General features: G+C 44.5%; 1 protein-coding gene across 9 annotated transcripts in view; it reads right to left on the bottom strand.

The window, feature by feature from the left end:
• The window catches only part of ACSL1 (acyl-CoA synthetase long chain family member 1), a 68,496-nt gene that overhangs the window by 41,865 nt on the left and 4,672 nt on the right, over positions 1-21,959 (bottom strand). For 4 of the 9 annotated variants that reach the window (XM_033105035.1, XM_033105042.1, XM_033105041.1 and 1 more), the window contains one exon: positions 6,497-6,723. In XM_033105035.1, coding sequence (XP_032960926.1) covers positions 6,497-6,691 — 195 coding nt within the window. In that variant the 5' untranslated portion in view covers positions 6,692-6,723. Of the gene's footprint in view, positions 1-6,496; positions 6,724-8,391; positions 8,653-8,871; positions 8,895-11,194; positions 11,363-20,376; positions 20,470-21,959 lie in introns of those variants that run through there. The other 5 variants (XM_033105037.1, XM_033105038.1, XM_033105040.1 and 2 more) reach the window with 5 other exon arrangements.

The following is a 21,959-nucleotide window of genomic DNA, read 5'->3' as shown; positions in this document are numbered from 1 at the left end:
CACAGTACTGAGAGAACTCTAGTTCTGTGCTGCCAAACCCATTTCCGTTTCAGCACCAGACAAAGTCAGCCAAGCACACAAGGGAAAAAGAGCACCCTCTCACCTCCATGAAAGGGGAGAAAGTTTAGAGTCTCAAAATCCAAATTCCCACAAACACATATTGACCTAGTAAAACAAACAAGGGTGGCTGGAGCATCTCCACATGCCTGCCATGTAGAATATGTGCGGCATCCTGCTTCACTTTTGAAGGGAAGTCGGAAGGGAACCAGCGTCTATTTTTGACTCTTTGTCGGACTTTCAGATTTCAGTGTGAAATAGGGATTTTTATTGAGAGGCTTAGAAAGCTTATAGTTGTCATTTCTCATCTGGCATAAGTTGACCCTGCTTTGGGGAGGCTATTTTTAAACATAAATAATCATTACAGCACACATTTCTGTCACGTATGTGTACACACGTTCCCTGATTAACGAAGCCTGGGAGAAGTGGCATCATATGTAGAAAATCATAACTCCAAGGCTAACTTCAAATTCAATATTTTAAGTTCTTTTTTTGAGAAATGCAAAGCAAATTTTGTGTCTATTCCTAAAACCTACAATTTCTGAAAATCAGAAATAAATCTCTTTCTTTAAGGCTAAGAGAAAAATCAGGAAGCCTATATACTAGGTAGTGAAATTACAGATTTTAATTTTCCTTTTGCTTATCTGTTGTTTTAAACTCTTCTCCAGACAACATGTATGTTTATTTTAATAACACTCAATGACTTCGTGCGAAGCTGGAACTTAAAAACCACATCATAAATGCCTCCACAATTTCTCATATAAGAAATAAGAATGAGGCATTTTTTATAGTTACTGCTAAATGATAACATCTTAAATCTGCACTTGCCAATGATTCATTTCATTGTGATGGCAATGGCACTGTGAGACACTAGGTCCTCTGCCAGAAGAGAAGGAATGCCAGAAACCTCACACATCCCTATTAGGGACAATCCAATTCTAATATTTCTCACTTCCTCTTAGTTCTCACCTGCTGCCTCTCACCTCATTCAAATGCGTAAGCCTAACCGTCCTCCTGCAGATGGCTTTGCCCTCCTTCTGCAGACCCACAGCAGAAGGGGTGATCCCACCCTCCGCCTGCACCGCCCTTCCCACGCAGCTTTTTTCCTGCTCTGCTGGGCAGCTGCCACTCAGACTTGTCCCTGGATCCCTGCCTCACAGTGGTGTTTGATCCTGCCCAACGCACAACTGCAGCCCTGCTCAGAGCCAGCCCCAGACATTCAAGTGTAAAAGGGCAACGCCATTCCACGTCTTTCTTTTTTTCAGCTTTATTGATGTATAATGGACAACCTGCAATCTATGTAAAATGTACAACATGATTTGATATGTACATACATTGTGAAAGGATTCCCCCCCCACACCATTGAGTTAATTAACATATCCATCACCTCACATACTTAACTTTTTTTTCCCCCTTTTTGGGTAAGAATACCCAAGTTCTACTCTCTTAGCAGATTTCAATTACACAATACAATGTTGTCAACTATCGTTCTATACATCAGATCTTCAGACTTTATCCTCTTTTTGCTGAAAGTTTTTACCAGCCTTCCCCTATTTCCCCCAGCCCCAGGACCTGGCAACCGCTTTTCTACCCTCTGTTTCTATGAGTTTAACTTTTTTCTTTTTTGGCATCACCGTCTTTGTTTCTCCACCATCATTACCCCCATAGGCTGGTACTTGGTCTGCACAAGTCCAGTGTGAGTCTTCATAAAAACTTACGAATCAATGACCTGCTCTCTTCTCTTGCAGAAATTGCTTATGCCCATTTGTAGGTAGGTCTTTACACACACATACGTGTGTGTAAAATGAGTGATTCTGCCAACCCCATGGGAAAATCCTACTCCTAAGAGTCTCCATACACACCCTGTAAATGTGGACTAAGAATGCTAGCCCTTCTTGCAGTGTGCATGTGAGCGGGAGGTCTGAGGTTTGTCGAGACAAGCCGTGCACGGAGAAGGCCTCCAGATTGTGACTTTTGTGTTTTAAAATCATGCTGTTTATTGAGCACTGCGTCCACAGGCTGGATGTGGTATTGTGTTGGCTTCTTTTAAGTTCTTACCTGAGAATGAACCACAGCTCTAGCTTTATGGCATGAAAACAAGTCACTCGTATTACTCTTAGTTTAAGGACAGTCCTCCTCCTCTACCAGGGCTGGATGGGGTCCCCAGCAGAACTTCTGTAGCCTGTCAGCTCCCTGCGGGCAGCAGCCCCTTTGTCCCAGGTATTGTACACAGCACACAGCACACGCTTAAGGACTTGTGGGATGAATGCCTGTGTGACGACGACTCTGGGACTCACGGAGGATTGCATCCCGAGTGTCACGTCCTCCACGGGAGGCTTTCTGGAGCACAGACTGACAATGCTAAGGCAAGTTGCTCATCATATATATCCCAACAGATGAAGGGTGAAATCTCAACCTTGCATGCAAAAGGGTCATCCAAGCCAACATGTAACCTGAGTGTCATGAGATCATTTGGGGGTGGAAGTAAGTCATCTAACTTGGAGACAAGATGAATTATACCACAGGAATTGGTTCTGCACAATAAGAGATATGAACCCACTCTAGAACCAAAGTCCAGTAACACATCTAAACAGTGCATGTGATATAGACTAACCCGTTTAGCCACCGGAGGTAAATTTTAGTCTTAAGCTCTGATCATCTTAAAATGAAGTCTTAGAAAGGCTAAGAACTAGAAGGTATAAAAAAGTTTTTACTTGTTATAATTTATTGCCTTCTCTAATATTTAAAAACAAAACAGACAACTTGGGTTTTAAGTGCTTTATAGTCTCGCAGTAGTTGTCAAAATCTTTCCAATCTAATTTGACAAGTAAGCCATCTCAATGCCCGTATGACAGCTCTCATCAGGCAGAGGAGTTCACATCTTCTTTCTACTACCTCCTACCATTACAATGGTTTTCACGTATACTTTGCAACAGTTTGTGGCCTAAATTCCCTGAACTCTAGCAGGCCCCCTACAACCCCATCAGCGCCAAATTCTGCTCTGACCCTGTCTATGTCCGACCCAGTTCAGAGGTAAAGAATGAGCAAAGGGCACAAGGTCACTAGAAATCAGCTTTTGCTGTTGCTGCCCAGGTTTGCACGGCACCGTCTCCCTTCCCGGTCCCCACTCCCAGACTTGACAGTTTCTGATCCTATGTCTAACCCAGCTGCACAATTTCAGACTCTGTTTCTTATCTTACCTGTCCCCTTTCCTTCTTCCATTTCCATCACTACCTTCAGATTCATTGGCTTGCATACCCATTTTCAGAAGAGCGTGCTTCTGGGTTCAGAAGCTCTAGCCACCAACCCTTCAAATTTATCTAGATAGAACCAAATTTTCCTTAATGTCCTTTTTTATTCTCCCCCCACCCCACAGAGCCCTAGTTATAATACATATCTTTCAACTACCGTAATGAAGGCCGTACAGACTTCTAAATCTTCCACTAACTATATGATATAATTTCACTTCTTTGGACTCAGTAGTTTTCTCATGCATAAAACGTGAGGGTTGAAAGAAGAGACCCTTACAAAAGAGGAAAACTGACACCGACTGAACACTTGTAGCGGCCAAACATTGCATATACCCATGCCGTCCTCTGCACTGAGGGAGGCAGGGTTCCGGCACTTCTGTTTTCCAGTCAAGGAACGTGAAGGTCAGCAGTGAGGTGCGCTTGCCCACAGCAGCCTGGTCTAAGCAGAGCGGCCTGGTTCAGCCTCCCATGTCACCCTGCCTCTCTGCTCCCTGCTGGTGCGGACACTCTCTCCTGTGTCCCTTAACCACAACCACCACAGTCTGGGCCCTGCCCAGGGTTTCTAGTCACTCGTGAAGGTGATCTTCATGAGGGACCATGGGGACCACAACCCCAAAAGACAGGTGGAGACAAGTGGAAAACTTGCATGTCATTTATGAAAATGACCGGAAAGAAACAAAACAAAACAAAATAAAACAAAGACAGACACACTGTTCACTGTTAAGGAGCAGCAGCAGAAAACACTGTTAGAAGATGGAAGTTATTCCCTGACATACAGGGAAAGGCCCGCCTTCAGATCCCTGCTGCAGGTTGGTGAGCTGTAAGTGCAGATGGAGGGACACAGCTCTCAATTTAAATAAGGTGCTGATCAAACTATGCTCAAAATTTTAAGAAAGAGCTTTTGGATGCTGTTGCTAACTGCCTCATCCTGTAACTTATGTCTTCGTCGCCTTTCCTGCACAGGTGTGTGGCAGGAGTGCTAATATTCTCATGACAACCCTGGTTTGGAAAAGGACAGTTTACTTACAAGCTGTAACTTACAAAGAATCTCTGTGCTACTGCGTTTAAAAAGTGTAGCTGGGAAATAGCCAGCGTGGGTAGTGATGAGACGCGGCCAAACCCAAAAGGGCAGATTCGTCTCATTTTAATATCCGTGTGATGATTATGGGAAAAGGAGGGTGAAAAAAACCACACATGTGAAATGGGAGGTGGGGGTGCGGGTGAGGGACTGGCAAATGGTACTTAATGTCTTCAAAGTGGGAACAAGGCAACAATATTTTATTCTGGCAACAGCCCCCATGACAGTGCCAGATATACAAGCTCCTGATTAATACTTAATGAAATGAATTAAGTGCTTCTTTCTGCCATAGAAGTCTGTCTGACAATGCTAGCTATATAAAATATCTGCAATTACTAAGGATCATAACTCCAAGGCTAACTTCAAATTCAGTATTTTAAGTTCTTTTTTGAGAAATGCAAAGCAAATTTTGTGTCTATTCCTATGACCTACAATTTCAGAAAATCAGAACTAAATCTCTGTCTCTAAGGCACAGAGAAAAATCAGGAAGCCTATATACAAGGTAGTAAAATTATAGATTTCAATTTTCCTTTTGCTTTAATTTTCCTTTGGTTGTTTTAAACTGTTCTACAGAGAACATGTATGCTTATTTTAATAAGGCTCAATGACTTCATGCGAAGCTGGAACTTTAAAACCACATCATAAATGCCTCCACAATTTCTCATACAAGAAATAAGAATTAGGCATTTTTTACAGTTACTGCTAAATAATAACTGTCTTAAATCTGCACTTGCCAATGACTCATTTCATTGTGATGGCAATGCCACCATGAGACACTAGGTCCTCTGCCAGAAGAGAAGGAATGCCAGAAACCTCACACATCCCTATTAGGGACAATTAAATTCTACTCATTATTGGTATATGGCTAGCTGAAATGAAATATTAAATTTACCTTCTAAGTAGAAATAAAGTATAAAGCCATCTTTCCTCAGAAGTAGTTCAGTCTTTCTATTTTTATATTTTAGCATGAGTAAGACTGACATATCTTTTATATATTTTAAGAGTTTCACAGTAATGAATCCAAGAAATTGTCTAAAAGAACTAAAACCCTATAAATAACAGAAAGCCATTAATCAGGCTTGGGCTTTATTCAGAAGGGCACATTCTCCTCCAAATGGCTACCAGTCACAGGCGGGAGAGGTCTTTCACCTACATTTAAAAGGCATCAAAGGCATTCAAAGCATTCATCTACTTTACAGTAAATGAGGGGATTCTATATTTCACAACATTCTTCTTTGTACATGCCAAAAGTAATAAATACTGAAAATTAATTCTGACTTAGGTAGAAAAGCAAGAAATGACAAAGCAGAATAAATCAAGAGTCAAAGCACCAGTGAGAATGTGGCTTCTTTATCTTTTCAACCCCTCACATTTTTTTTATTAACCTTGAAAAGAGACGCAGAAGGGAAGGAAAGTAGAGTTAAGAGCACTAAGAAAGAATTTTCCTGGAAGGGTCTTTAGATTTCCCTCTGCCATCTCACCCATTCAGCCCTAATTATGGAACACACGCTCTGGTTTAATTTTCATAATGATGACAGCGTGACGTTTAGTTAGCCCAACTCATACACAACCACAGCATTCAACAGCTCAACCTCAGACGCCTCCTAAATGTCCTTGTTTCTTCATGTTCTATCCTAAATTCTTCAGTCATATTATTCTGGCAAGTTCCTAGTCTAGCCTCATCCTATTTGAAATCCCAAAGTCCCTTTCAACAGCTGGGGGAGGTGTTTTAAGTATCAAATATAGCACAAGCAAAATCCTTCTTTCTGTGACGTTTGTTTGACAGCTCTCTTCTCTGGTAGAACATAAGCTCTGCAACAGCAGGGACTCTGTGCCTGTCCTTCCCCTCATGGAATCTTCTGGGCCTAGTACAGGATTTCTACAATGACCCTGTGTCCCTACAGGCAGACACCCAACCAACAATACCACCTCATTTGTCCCTCTGCCGAATATTTTGGCCTTCGCCTCCATTTAGTATCGCTGACGAACTTCCACTAGTTGAGTATACTTTGGCTTACAAAGTCCCTTTACAAGCAATACTTGATTGTGATCTCGATCAATATTGCATTTGATGCAGAGAAACCACAGGGCAGGCAGCCCCTCCACTTACCGCCACTTCCACCGACTGCATGGAGAGGTCACATGGTGGCTTCACGGCTTTGGGTCTCGTGGCGTACCAGAACGTGGTGAGTGCTGCAAACGCTCCGAAGCCCATGAGCGTGTTAGTTGGAAGACTGCGGACGTACTGACGGAAGTCAGCCAGCTCTGGCATTCTAAAATACCGGAACAACTCGTGGGCTTGCATTGTCCTGTGTTGGAGGTGCCCTAAGCTGACTTCTGTTGGAAGAAAAAAACATCATGCTCATTCCAGGGTGGCAGAAGTCTTCTCCAGAATTCCCAAAGGCCAACCATCTAACTCGATGGCTGGCTAACCAACCAAGGCATTAAGCCCACAGTCTAATGGTCCAGGTCTTTTCCTGGCTGTCAAATTTCATTTTTCTAAAATCACTTTAGGAATTTCACTTTATGTCTATTATCTTGTGTCAAGTTTTCATTAACCACATTAAAAAATTTTTACTCACAGAGAATTCTTGTCATAAAATGCTCAAATACGTGGCCTAAGTTACCATTTTCTTCCCTCATATTGTATCTCTGTTCTCTTCCACCTAATCAAACACACTCAATTCTTATCATCACAGCTAATAGGGAGAAGAGTGAAGTGGCACAAACAAGCCCAAATCACCTAAAGGACCATCGTTTTCACTTCTTTCCACAAATCTCAGAATCAACTCCCCAATTGGTAAAACAGACCAATCCAATGTCTCTCCCCTGCCCCGTACTTTTTGTACCGTAAAAGTAACAATATAAACGCAGGAGAAACTGTATTTGGCTATTCTAACAAAATAATTCCTTTTATATTCCTCAAGATATACCTAAAATATAATAATAAATTGGTGTGCATAAACTGTAAACCAACTACCACATATCCAGAGAGAGATTATAGCATAGTATTTGAAAGAAAATATAGAACAGTATTTAAGATCCCAGATTCTAGAGCCAAATCCTGCCTCTCCAGCTTATTAGCTGTATGATTAGGGACAAATTACTTCACCTCTGTATGCCTCCGTTTCCTCATGGATAAATGGAGATGAAAATAGTACTTATCTCGTAGGGCTTTTAGAATGCCTAAATAATTCACACTGAGCTTAGAACAGTATGGCACTAGAAAGTACTATTATTGTGAAGCACTATTATTTCCTCTACCAACATTCTGTGATTAGTCCTGTGTGCAGAAGAGTAAGGTACAGAGGTAATAAAACACAATGCTTGACTACAAGGAGTTTACAAACAAAATTAAGAAGCCAAAACATCCAGAAGAAAATGAGATGCACAATTCAATGTATATTAAAATCTCAAATTGCATGTTATAGACGAATTACATATATATCAGTATAAAAAATGTACAATACATATAACAAATAAAAATACTTCTCATTAGAAAATTATTGATGAATAATTGTTCTAACGTATGTCTGGCAGTAAAGGGAAGGAAATAATAGTAGATGATCTGAAAGATTTTTCTCAAAAGCTTCCTGGAAATCCACCAGGCTGTTAACATTTTTGGTATAAGTTCAGATGGCATTTGTGAGCTACTTATTATATGTTCTTTTAAATAGCAAGGTCACAAGATTGAAAATAATTTTTCAAATAGAGAAATCCTCTTTAAATTTTAATCTATTTTATAGTATTTTATGTTTGTTTTTACAAAGTAGCAAAATATCAAGTGTTTTTTCACTTCCCTAGAGGGGCTACGAAAATGTATTTGCTCAGCTCATGCAATCTTGTGCTACAACAGCTCTGGGTAGGTATATGTACACATACACACACACACACGCACAGAGGAAATGTCGATGTTTGACATCACAACAGAGACGAAACAGATAAGCAAATATCTTAAGGTCATAATTCTGGAGAGAAAGCACCAGCAGTTACAAAACCACTCACCATCAGTGTCACCAACAGCTGACTGCTAGGTGACACACCACTGCAGAAACGAAAAAGGCAGCAAGGGTGGGGGTGGGGCAGGGGTTAAAGGAACTCAGCCAGTGCTCACCCGCCTGCCAAGGTCTCTCAGGGCATTCGTCACATGCCTAGTCCTGTGTGGCTGCCCACTGGGCTAAAGGTAACTAGCAGACAAAACCCATACTTGACTTCCCAGGAGAACAGAGGGTAAGGATGGGCCAATGAGAAGCTGGGAGTAGAGTCACCCCACTGCTCCACCCATGGGCAGGGACAGGCATCAGTTAGTGTCACTGCCAGTGTCAGTTCTGAAAACAAACATTGTGTTCTTTCTGCTCAACTTCCCCATAAGAAGAGACAATGGGCATAGTTTTAAAAGGCATTGAAATGATCAGATGTTGGGTGGTGTGTCGAACGGACATAAGACAGACCAAGAAAGAAACAAATTGTCAATAGTACACTCACAGCAGATTCTAGATGAATTCATAGGACTTGAGCTATTCCAGGCATTTAACACATCTGAGCACCTAGTGTGTGCCAGGCATGTGCCAGGAGCTGGGAAGATGGGGCTGAAGACATGTCCAGGCTCTCACGGACCACTAGAGCAGAAGATACAAAATTAAACAGGCACTGTCTGCAAGCCGTGATGAGTGCTGCCACCACAGAGACCCAGCGGTCACAGAAGGCCTCTCTGAGGACGAGATGCCTACGTGAGACTTTGAGGCTAAGCAGACAAAGCGAGTCTGGTCCTACTGGCACTGAGCGGTCAGATTCCATGCGGTCAAGCAACTCTAGGAAGGAAGAGCAACCTCACATGGAAACCCGCCTTCCCCTCAAAGCGTTCCATCTTCTGGTTGTCTTCGTTACCCCTCCAGCACCCCAAGCCTGAATGGGAGTTACCCCCCCCTTACCAAACACTCCTGCCCTTCTCTTTTCTCTCCCTGAACTAATTTCCATAAAACCTAGACCACGTGAATGTACAGCGATTGTTCAACAGAATCACATCCCTGTGTGAGAATATTAAATAATTCCCTCACAAACAAATACCGTCATAACCAGGTGACTTATTTTTTCTATTTTAAGCATCAGCTGTAGCCAAGCTGTGGGTAGCATTATACTAAGAAAGAACGAAGTCTATTTCTAGAAATAAGTCTAGGAAAGAAAATTTTTAAAAACTTCAGGAAATTACAGGAGCACCCATGCAAAAGCATTTTATTAGCTACTAACCTATAATGCTAAGTGCTTGAATTCAGCTAAATTCTTATCTTTAGTGGGTGATGATGAGAAGCTACAGCAGTTTGATTCATGCCTCTCAGCTGGCAGCCAGTAACCAGCTTCAAACCAACTTCACAATGCTGTACATAGGGAAATGAGAGTCTGTGCAATAAAGAACTAAGACAATGCCTCATTTAGATCTGTGGAAAGAACAGTTCTTAAATGCGAAATGGGCAGCATTATAAATCTTTGCCTTTCTAGTTAACTGGTATAAGGAAAAGACACTTGGGGTAGTTAGAAATGGAGGCCGACGGACGTTCAAAGAAAATGAGCCACAATCAACAGCCTTACAGTGTGGCAGGCAAACACGCACAACGTGCTCTAATACAGCCCCGTCCACAGGTCTCTAAGACGCATCAAGACACATGTGCTTGCCAACAAATGGTTAAGACTCAGATTTTATTCTTATTCCAATGCTGTTCTAGTTGCAATCGTTTTAAAAATTCTTTCAAAAGCAAATTTCTACATCACCACCTCAGGAAGTTTACAGCCAGGGTACATAATCATGCTGCTGCTTGCCAAGAATATGGTTCGATCGGCTTAAGGGATTACACAGACGGTATTTCTCGGTGCGAATACTCAAGGCTGTTGGCAGCTAGCTACTCCTTGCCCTCAGCTACTCCCGCACACCTTCCTCTCTGCACCTATGAAAAGTGGGTTGGCTCAGATGGGTCTTTTGAATTTCCTATAAAGCTGGAGTCTAAAGCCACAGAATGACAGGGAATGTAACACAAGCCCAGTGCAAAGAACCAGAGAACAGGGGCCTTTCAATCCTCCCAGGCAGAAACAGATGCACAAGGCAGGGTAATAGAAACAGGACTGATTACTGTCAGAAAGCAGAAATTCTGGTTCCCATTTGCCCAAACTTTGGGAAGAACAGCTGGTGACACAATTCACGTTGATTTGGTGTTTGGGAAAGGCTCTCGTACCCTGTGTCTTATCTGAACATCAAAATAGAACGTGATGATGTGAAAACCAAAGCTGGAGACTTAAAAGTCTTCCCCAGGGGTCTTCCAAGGCCAGGACCACAACGTGAGTAAATTCATGGGTTTTCCTCTACACGAACAAATCTTAACCTCTGCTGGGCTGCTGACCCTCTCCACAGACTTCTCACGTAATAGTCTCATGTAAGAACCTCCACATACTTCTTTGTACATGAGGCTCGCAAGTCCCCTTTGGTCCATCCCAGGTTAGGAACCGTGAGAGCAGGTGGCTTCCAACGGTCCCTCCAGCACTCCCTGGCATTGTGAGAACTTGGCATCAGAAATCCATCTAAACTCTCCATGTCTTATGTAACGGCCTGGCTTCTGAACATGTGGGTTCTAGGTCCGCTGTGCACAGAATTTCACTTTTTACCATTTTGTTTGCACCAGCAAAAAAGTGGTCCAGCACCACAGGTGATTCATAAAGGTATCATTCTCTAAGGACACGGGCGGGAACAGTCACACACACACACACACACACACACACACACGCACACACAGCTCCCCCAATTCTGCAAAATTATACTTACATTCGCATTTTATTTTCTTCATGTCATTTACAAACCAAAAACCAGGTGCCCTGGATTTCTCTCCTTTTGAAGTTCCTCAAGGTTTCATCCAGCTGAATAACAGCGGTTTGATGGAATACTTCACTAAGAATGCAGCCCTCAATCAAACAAACCCACAGAAATAGCACCCTTGCCCCGGCAGTAGCAAATGAAGAAATCCTGACATCTTTCCTTAAAGCAGCAAGCCAGGCTGGCGAGACGCTGCCATTCCTTGCTCCACCTCCTCCCCTGGTACAATAGGCCATTTACAGAGGCTGAAAGCTCCCCCTTTGTCCTGCACTAGCTGGGCAGAGCTCAGCTTCCAGGACGAACAAGAGAGCGGCAGCCAGACCATGTGCTGTTCTTTCAATGTGCCACTCACTCCAAACCGTCGGATTCGTGCTCCTTAACCTTGGTTGGCAAATTCCCTAAAGCCAGATTTGCTTAAGCCATCCCCTCTTGAACCAAAAGAGCAGTCAGGCTCTCCCTGGAGAGAGGGAGGTACAGATGCTCAGATGCCACAGGCCACCAGTTGGAAAGGAAAGCCGAGGTCGTTGGCCCAACCCCACCCCATACAGGAATCCCTAACCATCTCTTCATCCTGAGCCTAAGAAGGAGAAGGACCACTTGGGTACCCTGGGATCCCACGCACAATGAGCAAGTGTTCCACAGGGAATTAGGGATCCCCATCCACTGCCTTGCAGCTTTTCTTCCCAAGAATGGATAGCAAACCTTCAACCCACTTAATTTCCATTAAAGTGATTCTATGGATCAACCAATTCAATTTCCAAGAAGACGTTAAAAGGAGACATGAAGCAGAGATGTTCCATTTTTAGAAACCTCACTTATTGAACTGGTCAAGTTGAATAATTCTACACTAAACCACTTCCTGTCCATATTCCCCAAAGTTATCAGAGAACACAAAGTTTTTAAAGGCAAGTATAAGGCCAGACTAATGTTTAACCAGTAAGATTAGGGCTCTGATTCTCTGCCCTGAGCTTGTGCCAGTATTCCCTGACCATTATTATGTTTCCTGTAACCGCACACATCCATATTGACCACAGGCGAAAGTACCGTATGTGCCTCCAAACTAAAGGGATTCCAAATATAAGGCGTCCAACTTAAACAGATAGACTCTTAGGGATTAGATGAAATGGTCTACTTAAAAAAGAAATTGTTTCTGTATTCATTAAACTACATATATATTTAAGTCACATGACAATATAAATTACTTTAGAAATGTTTGCCTTTATTCTATTCACATTTTGTTAATATTTTATTCAAATTCTTTGAACATGCTTTTTTAAACAGAGTCTTAGGCATCTCTAAAACTACTTTTAGAGGATTAACAGTTTTCTGAAGCATATCATCACGTTTTTCTCTTCCATTTAAATTGTCTAAGTTGAAATATTTTTTTGAAGTCACATATGTAGCTACCACTGAAAAAGGTTCTCCCAAGTCACAGGAACACAGCTGTATGTTAGGACAATTTAAAAAAAAATGTGTCCTATGGGTCCATATTCATATAACTAAACCACATACTTTATTTCTTTTTAAACTGACTTTCAAAGTTTTTTTACAATACTATCCAACACTTGCCTTTGTAAAGTCAAACCCCCGGAAATAATTACTCAGCTAGTGTTAAACTCCTTTGCCTTAGGAAAAGTCAGGCTTGGTCAGTTAACCTTTACAAGGACCCACGGCTAGGACCGGCAGAGGTGCTTTCGGGACAAGGTGCCCTGCTGTCGTTCCAAATACTGCGACCGTGAACTCACCCCATAAAATGAAAGCCTCTAATATGAGGACTGAAAGAGGGTTTTGGGGAGACCCTCACCTTCTATTGGGTATCTACATTATTTAATATTCCTATGGGGGGCAAAGTGTGAAAAACGTACAGACCCCATGCATGAGGCTTGGAGGTGAAATACACACCGCAAATACATACACAAAACAGTGACTAACAAGGTGGCAACAAGTGCAAAAGAAATTATGAACACGGCCGCACGCTCAGGGGGAGCTGCATGTAGCAGGCACGCACTGAGCTGTCCCAAAGAATGAGGGGACGAGGTAAGAACGTGAGTGCTGCTTCGGGCTACGGGGACAGAAACAGACGCCTAGAAGCAGCTCCGCACCTCAGCTCCAGGAGCTGGGGCGAGTTAATCCAGAACAAATGACAGGCTTAACCTGGATAGGACAGGGGAAGGAAGACTTCAGGGAAATCAGTTTCAGACGGTGATTTCTTTACGAGCCACTGCTTGTTAGGACTTCCTATGTGTGAGGTGCTGTGCCGAGCGACCTTCCACGATTAAACGTAACCCTCATAACAGTCCTCCCTGCATGGAGCTGTCACTACCTTCCACTCAAAGAGAGGGAAACTGTGCCGAGGAGTTCAAGGTCCAGCCCAGCTCCACACAGAACAGGACTGATGCCCGGGTCTGAAACCAAAGCCTCCGGACGCTGACGGGCAAGGGCTGTGACCCAGGCCCGTGGTGATTCCAATCGCCACAAAGGCAGGAGGCGATGCGGAGGACGACCACAGGTCATGATACAAAGTGCCTTTAAAAAGCCAGGATGAATCCCAGTGTCCCTCAACACATAAAGGAGATATACGACGTACACACAAGTAAATACTATTCAGCCTTTAAAAAAGAAGGGAATTCTGACATACGCTACAACATGGATCAATCTTGAAAATGTTATAAGTGAAAGCAGCCAGGCACAAAAGGGCAAATATTGTATGATTCTGCTTCTATGAGAGACCTAGAATAGGCGAATTCATAGACAGGGATACAGGCCATAAGGGGTGGGGTGGGAGTTGGGGAGTTATTGCTTCTCCGGTAGAGTTTCTGTTTGGGACGATGAAAAATTCTGGAACTATGGTAGAGAGTGGAAATGGTTCTATAACATTGCAGTGTATAAAATGGCAAATTTTATGTTATGTATGTTTTATAATAAACAAAATTTTTTTAAAAATCACTTAAAAACACACACACACCAGGATCTGGTAACCAAATGCATATAAATGAAAAAGAAAAGGAGAAATTGAAGGACCGAGCTTCTGAGCCTGGGAGAATGACAGTGGAACAGTGAAGAGAAGCGGGGAGAGTGAGAGAGGAAAGAAGTTGGTTTGTGAGCTCCTGGGCCGCTTTCCCAGGGTCCTGAAAGCCCTCCACCATACTTGTGTAGAAGCTCCATCCTCTCCCCACGCTTCTCTGGGTAAGAAACGCCACTGCTCCCTGCCTCACCGGCTCCCTGCCTCATCCTCACCGGGCGGGCGAAGGGGCAGGTGTCAGCCACGCGCGGCCCCTGCTCCTCCAGTCAGCGCCTGCCCCCTTGCCCCTCCTCACACACACCAGGAAGTGTTCCCCGAGCCTCCGTGCTGCTCTGCTTTCCCCTCCCTTCCATCTTCTTCACTGCAGCTCTCTTCCCCAGCCCAGCTTTAAGGTGCCCAGACTGTATCCAAGTAGGCCCGAGGCCAGTTTCTCTAATAAATTCTTCCGTGTCCCCAAGTCAGAAGCAGCGAGTCCTTCCTCTGAACTCCAGAATACGTTAGCCCCTGTGTGGCCCTCAGCACCTCCCATTTTATACTCACGGTGAGTGTACGGTTCTCTTGGGGACGCCTCTCTCTCTTCCTGGGCCAGGGCCCCTTCCCACCCATCTTCACAGGCCCTTGCTGCTTAACACAGTGCCCTGCCCAGAACAGGTGCTACATAACCATTTATTGAGTCATGAATGACCCTCTGTGATTCTGACCAATCACTACTGCAAGCTGTATTTATATTACTGTACGATGTATTTATGTTAGGTTGGTGCAAAAGTAATTGCGGTTTTTGCAATTAACCTTTTAAATCGCAATTACTTTTGCACCAACCTAATAGAACAGCCACTCTCCAAAGATAAAGGGGTATTCAAAGAACTTTCCAACTTCAGCATTCTCCTCCACATCCCCCAGAGCTGCTGTGGGTCAGTGTGCTGGAAGGGAGGAAGAAGCATTTCCCAGGTGATGTGTAGGAAACAAAAAGAGGTTGCAAGCTACTGATGGAAAGCCTACATAAAAATATCCTCTTCCCCTCTTCCCATGATGTCTTATGTTTCTCTCAAACTGTTTCACTTATGTATAATGTCACCCAAAGTCATCTAAAAGACAAGGGTCCTCTCTTCTCTTTAGCAGACATTTAGACATACATTTAGACCTATGACTGCGGATTAGCTTAAAACAAATCAGGTTTGCCCACAGGGAAGGGAACAGAGGAAACAAATACCTTTTTTAAGTAAAGCAGCAAATGCCAGGACAATTCAAGTCCAGAGCCTGACACCAGGGCTGGCCACCAATTTCTATCTGTAAGTTTTCTGTCAGAAAAGAGAATTCTCCAAACCAGAGAAACAGCCCAGGAGCTGGAGTACAAGTGCAGGACTCTAGTGAGGAGAACCCTCAGAGACATCGAGAGAGGTGGTGTGTGCTCATCTGAGATGTACGGAATGCTAGAAACAGGACCTGCCTGACTTTCTCCAGAGCAAAAACAAGCCCAACCATATAGTTCTCCTCCCTTCACTTTGCAATGTAGATACAAAGACCTGTCATGTACATCCACTTGGGAAGGTGATTATACTTAGGACGTGCCTAATGAATATATCCAGGTCATGTTAAAACCTCTGTGTGAGACAGCAAGGTTAAGTTTTACTTAGGTGTGGATTTAAGAGGAAAAATCACCATTCAAAACATTACCTAGGAGAAGCGAGATCCTTTTCATTGGTCCTTAAACACTGATTTAATACTATTAAGCAATTTCTGGATACATGTCATGATCAGGCAGGGATGTAGGCTGATAAGAATGAGACAGGGAGAAGCAGGCTTAGACAAAACAGACGGCCTCAGTCAGTCAGCTGTGCTTCAGCTGATGGAGACGGGAAGACCTGTTTGTTAGGCTGACCCAACCCTTCGGCAAGAACTAAGACAGACGAGGTTTCTGTAGGTTAAGCTGCCCACTCATCACCTGGATCTAATAAAGTATGTTATTTCAGTTCACATTCGGTGCAGGAAGAGTCCTAATTACATCTGTAGGGTTGCATGTTGAAGAACATGACATCATGGCCTGACTACGTTGGGCAACACAAGCAGAGCTTGTTATGGTAATGACTAGAGGAGGAAAGAAAATCCCTGCTGCCACTAAAACAATACAGAACAGACTGTGCCCCGTCCAGGACAGGGTTGACCACCGTCAGCCTGGAAGTAAGAGGCTTCTCCGAGAGAAAGGAGAACTTACTAGGAAAGGGGACAGGTGTCCGTTCACAAGAGCCAGAGCTGGACCCAGCTACACAGGACTCTTCTCCCCTGAGGATGGGAATAGGTCCATTTGCTTGACAAACTGCACATAGAGAAGGTACCTAAGTCCTAGGGTGCCCTCAGATGCTTTGTCCAAAGCTAGTAACTTCCAATAGTAAATACAGGAGACAGAGCAGCAGGGTGGAAAGAATACTAGATTCAAATGCAGAAAGCTCATGTTCTACGTACTGGCTATGACCCCGATGAGCTACAAAATCTTGAGCCAGCTTCTCCGCTGCTGCCTGTGTGGGCCTCAGGGGGATGCAGAAAGGAGTGGGAACTGAGGGAAGCTACGTCCCCCTCCTTCCCCAACACCACGGAGCATCTCCATGGTGATGCTAGAGAAGGCAAAAGATGGCCACGCAATCCTGGCATCCAGGACTAAATAACAGGATCCCACCTTCACCTAGAACCTCCAGGTGACAGCAGGACATGTAAAGAAAACAATGTTAAGAACGACCAATTCTACGTGATGGGCACATAGTATTTGTTTGATGATTTTATTACTGTTTGTACTTTGCTGTATTTCTTTTTTAATTTCTGAAAATAGAGATGGTATAACTAACTAGGTCAGCTCATTTCCTCTGGTATGTATGTATTTCCCACCTGCTCCAGAAAGGGCTTAGGGTGGCACCCTGTTCTAGCAGAATGACAGATGAGGACTCAGCCCCTCCCTGAATGTACGTATCTAAGGTCTCACTGTCCTGCCCTGTGTTGGGTCCTGGCACACCCACTGACCAGCTATGTCGGCCCCACTGCACTTAAGGGTCCCACTGCAAAGAAACAGAAATACTCTGAAAATGGCAGAAGGCAAAAAAAAAACCTCTCCCTAGTCTCCTGTAAGCAGAAAGCCATCAGCATGAGGACACAGCTCTTGCTTCAATGACTTTAGGGTATCAATACGAACAAAGAGCCCTGCAAGGGCTAACCAAGTCGTACGGACAAAACGTGCCACTGTGAGGAGGTAAGCTGAGGACCTGGAGCTCCGGGCACGGAGGATGGAGAAAGCTCTGCATGGGTTGCAGTGCAGAGGGAGGCTCCCCAGACAGCCCGTGGAAGCAGGCCACGTGGGAACAGGCAGGGGCAGTTGGGGGTTCAGGGAGCAAGAAGGGAGCCTCAGGGCAGGCAGGTTAGGAACAACAGTGTCCTAACCCAGAGGCCATGGACACCCTGTCTCCCAGGAGAGCATCCTGTCAAACAGGCTGAGAAGCCGCTGGCAGCAGGAGGCTAGCCCCACACACACGGCCATGTGTAGTTTTGGGAGCTCCGGGCCCTGCCAGGGGAGGCCTGCTGTGAGAGACGGACAGAGACCCAGTCCTTAGACTCTCAGAGGTCGCGAAGATCAAGTATCAGTGACCTGGGTAAGAAGGCTGAAGGGACGCAAGGTTGGGTAGAGTTACTTACACCTCTTAAAATAGATCAAGGTTTCAGAGGGACTGATAAACTGGAGAAATGGCTTCGCAGAACAGGGTAAGTAGGAGACAGACCTGTACCCAGAGAGAGGATGCCAGCTACTCACAAGTGTGGGAGAAAGCCGCGTTAGTGTTTACAGGTTTCAGCAGGGAACGGCTGTGACCCTCAAAAGCAGAGACGAATGGAACCTACAAAGTTCCATTCTTAGGCTACGTGGTTTCTCAGGACCTAACAGAACCTTTAAAGAGCAGGGACCCTGTTCTGACCTCTACATGTCATCAGCTCCACCCAGGTCTTCGGTGGTGTTGGAGGAAGCAACATGAGAAATAGAGGAAAGGTTAACCAGGATTTAGCTCATTGTATAAGGAGGGATAAGGGAGGTGTGGGTGACAACCACGGGACAGGAGCTAGAATTACACCGAGAGAGTTCAGGTAACTATAAGGCGAGGTGACTCACCCTGGGGAATCTAAAAACAAAACAAATCTAACAAGTTGCAGAGAATTATAGACTAATGAGCCGGTGTTTGAAAACATGGAAAGAAAAAGAGATTGTCTGGTCTGGCTGTTACCCGCTTGGGTGACACTAGTTTTGGGTCTCTGTTTTTCTTGATGTTTTGTTAACATTTTTATTATGAAAATTTTCAAATCTATTCAAAAGTAGAGTAGTGTCGTAAGCCGCCATGTACCCATACCCCCAGCTTCAGCTTCAATAATGATCAACATTTTGCTAATATTGTTTCATTTTATATCCATTTTTAAAAAATGATTTAAAGCAAATCCTAAATATCCTGTCATTCAGGTGACATGTCTGCGGCCCATTCTACTCTATGATCCAACAGCTCTGAGAACTCATTTGCGGGGAGTAAAACTGTCTGCTACATATTCTGCATCCCGCCACCTGACTGAAGGTTTAACTTGACAAAGAAAGTCAAGTTAAATACTGATTTAAAGTGGCCAACCCAGCATGACATTTAAAATTGTCATGCAAAACAAAGATTCATATATTTAAATTGTAAATATTTGAGTACCCACTCTATGCCAAGTATGGTTCTAGCTTCAGGGGAAAAAACAGTGAATGACACAGGAAAAAATAAATAAATAAAATCCTTGTCCTAAAGAAATTTCTATATTGTCAAGTTTTGGGTCCAAAAGCAAAACACACTGTGGATTTAACCAGACTCTCCTGAAGTCAGAGAGCAGCGTGACGTGAAATCACAGCCTAGTTTCACAAAACAGTTTCTAGCCCCTTAACTGAAATTGAGTTCTCTCCTTTTTAAAATGGCATTCAAAGGTTTCTTGTCACACTGCTGGTAGAGAAGGAGGCAATTTTCAGATTCCCTAAACTTTTGACAATGCATGAAAAATAATAAATAAATGTATCCTTAATATGTAAGTGTATTTATATATAAACTATGTACATATAGTGTTATATGAACATTATACAACACATAAATGTGTATTTTTTTTTTAAAAAAAAGCTAAAAAATTAGTTCTAGATATATCTAGAGAAGTTCCAATATATCCACCCTGTACCCTAATGGAAGGGCTACCCCCACCCACCGTGGGACACGCATACCCCACTCCGGAGACCACCCCTCAGTCTCCTGAGCAGGACCTGCAACTTCTCTGGTCACTTGCCCAGCTAGTCTCCAGCAATTCCCAACTGTGGGCAGCGATAAGTCACACTGCTAAATGGAAGACCCTGAAAAGCTTGCCGCACCTAGGAGGCAAAGTAACAGTGCCTTCCAAAGCCTGCAAATACTTTCCATATAGGAGGGAGTCAAAGACATTCAATATTGCCCTGTGATGGAGAGAAGCGTGCTGGAGAGGGCAGGACACGGCCCGGGACGGTTACCTGGCCGAGCATGAGAAGCCAGGCAGATACGCCGGCTGTTCTGAAAGGAGAATCAAGGCCCTGGGACCACAACAGTCTAAGGGGGTGGCCTCATCTCGGGAGGTCTGTCTTGGGGACCCACAGCTCCAGGCCCTGCCTCAAAGGCCTAGGATCTTCAGCTTGCCTGAATTCTAGGGAGGTCTGGGCTCCCCTGGCCTTTATCTCTGACTTATATCAGGAGAGAAAAACACAGACGGGCAATGTCTTCAGTCCAGCCTATTTCTGGGCTGCTCAATCACACCCCTCTGGATCTTGGTTCCATCCTCTGTGAGGCGGTTGATTGGTCCCTGCCAGTTCACCTGGGCCACCTCAGAAGCTTGCCTGAGGCACAATGGGGGTAATTGTCCTACAGAAAGAACCAACAGCTGTTTGACCATTTCACAGAAACCAGGTACAACTTCAAGGAGGAATAAGGTAAATGACGGCTATCGTACAGTTATGTGAGGTTATCAAGAACTCGACGCTGATCTCCTTCCCTCCCACATCCTGCAAAGCCCACAGCACCTGCTGCTCAAACATAACGGACACAGATACCTCAGACGTATTCCAAACACAAAGAGGGGCACAATGAAAGCACAGGCAGCTTTGGTGAGATTTCCGCTTTGCACAGCACCATAATATACAGACCTGGAACATTTAAAGGTATATGTTTGTCAGTGATGCTTCTATGGGACCCACCGTGTGAATGTCTCCCAGTCTCAGTCAAGCATCAGATAAACATTCAGGGCTCACTAGCATGAGCGCCCTACGTCAAATGCTGCTGCCAACACAGAAATGACCGTGCCTACGACTAGCGCAGAGCTTAGAGTACGGCTGGGGTATTTCAGTGGGGAAGCAAGATAGGCACGCAGGAAAAGGCAGATGAAGGGCAGAGGGAGGAGTGCTATTCAAAATACTGAATAACCAGTACAGCCAGGCATCGACCAATGGGAAAAGAAGCAGGCAACCGCCCCACACAGGGTTCAGGAGGTTCCCCCCCCACACACCAGGCATTAACCCTTCGGATTCTGAAGTAGGGCTGAGGCCTATTTTCTAACCGGTATGGGAGTACTTGTACCATTTCAGTCCCCAGTGTGGATGCTTGTGCATCCCAGCTGAATGTCAGCCTCGAGCTCCAGTGATGATTTGGAGTCTGAGGACGGTAAGTAGCTCCAGGAAAGTGCTCCGAGGAGCTGGGCCATGAGAAACGAAGGTAGGATGAGGAACGGCATTGCAGACGGGTCACAGCAGACACACAGGGCGGGGGGGGGGGGCCCTTCTAGGACACAGGGAGGCTGGGGGGCAGAAGGGAAAGCTCACGTAATATTGGGGTGCAGAGACCTTGGTTGAACTCCGCGCCACCAGAGTCTGTGTTCCAAATGCCCCAGTATGTGGTGGTTTGGGAGGCATGCGAAATAGCAGGTTGGGAGCAGACTCCAGAAGCCCCAACAGCCAAGCTAAATAAAGACTTGGGGCCTTACGGGGGGAGCCCTGGACAGCTTCTGGGCAGAGGAGGGATTCAATCGGAGCTCTGTGTTTGGAAAATTCATCATCCTCTCCCGCTTTTTTTCACTAAGGGCCTTTGCCATCTAAGTTAGTGGCACAGACTCTGGATTAGGGTGGTGATACTAAGAAATGAGTGTGTTGGGCAATTTGGTACAGACAGCACACTAGGATAAGCAGAACCTGCTGACTGACTAGTTCAGGGTCCAAATCAATAGTAACACCAAGGTCAAGCCATTCCTCAAACAGGTACAGGGCTCAGGAACAAACGCCACTGTGTGCCCTGGCCAGAGGGGAACCCAGGTTGTATAACCTGCAGTTAAGGTGCCCCATCTCTTATACCACAGCGACTGCATCAGTCAAGTGAGTGAGTTAGGTGCTTTCAATGTTTGGGGAGCCTGGGGCTGAAGTGCGTCAGAGGCTGAGAAAGCAACTGTGTCGGCCCCCTTCAACCACGGCAGCCCTGCTGTTATTTATGTTATATATCAGGGTTCTGCCTAAAATTGTACTGGGAAAAAGAGGCCATGTAACCACTAGGCAACAACACTGTGCCTTCAAACTCTGGAAACTCACAATTCTATTCTCTTGTCTATTAAAGAGTTTTCAGCATGATCTACGAGTAGGTCATGTCGAGA

The sequence above is a fragment of the Rhinolophus ferrumequinum genome, chromosome 4 (genome assembly GCF_004115265.2).
Source record: "Rhinolophus ferrumequinum isolate MPI-CBG mRhiFer1 chromosome 4, mRhiFer1_v1.p, whole genome shotgun sequence".
In the NCBI taxonomy this organism is placed as follows: domain Eukaryota; kingdom Metazoa; phylum Chordata; class Mammalia; order Chiroptera; family Rhinolophidae; genus Rhinolophus; species Rhinolophus ferrumequinum.
This window is presented reverse-complemented; position numbering and strand designations above follow the sequence as displayed.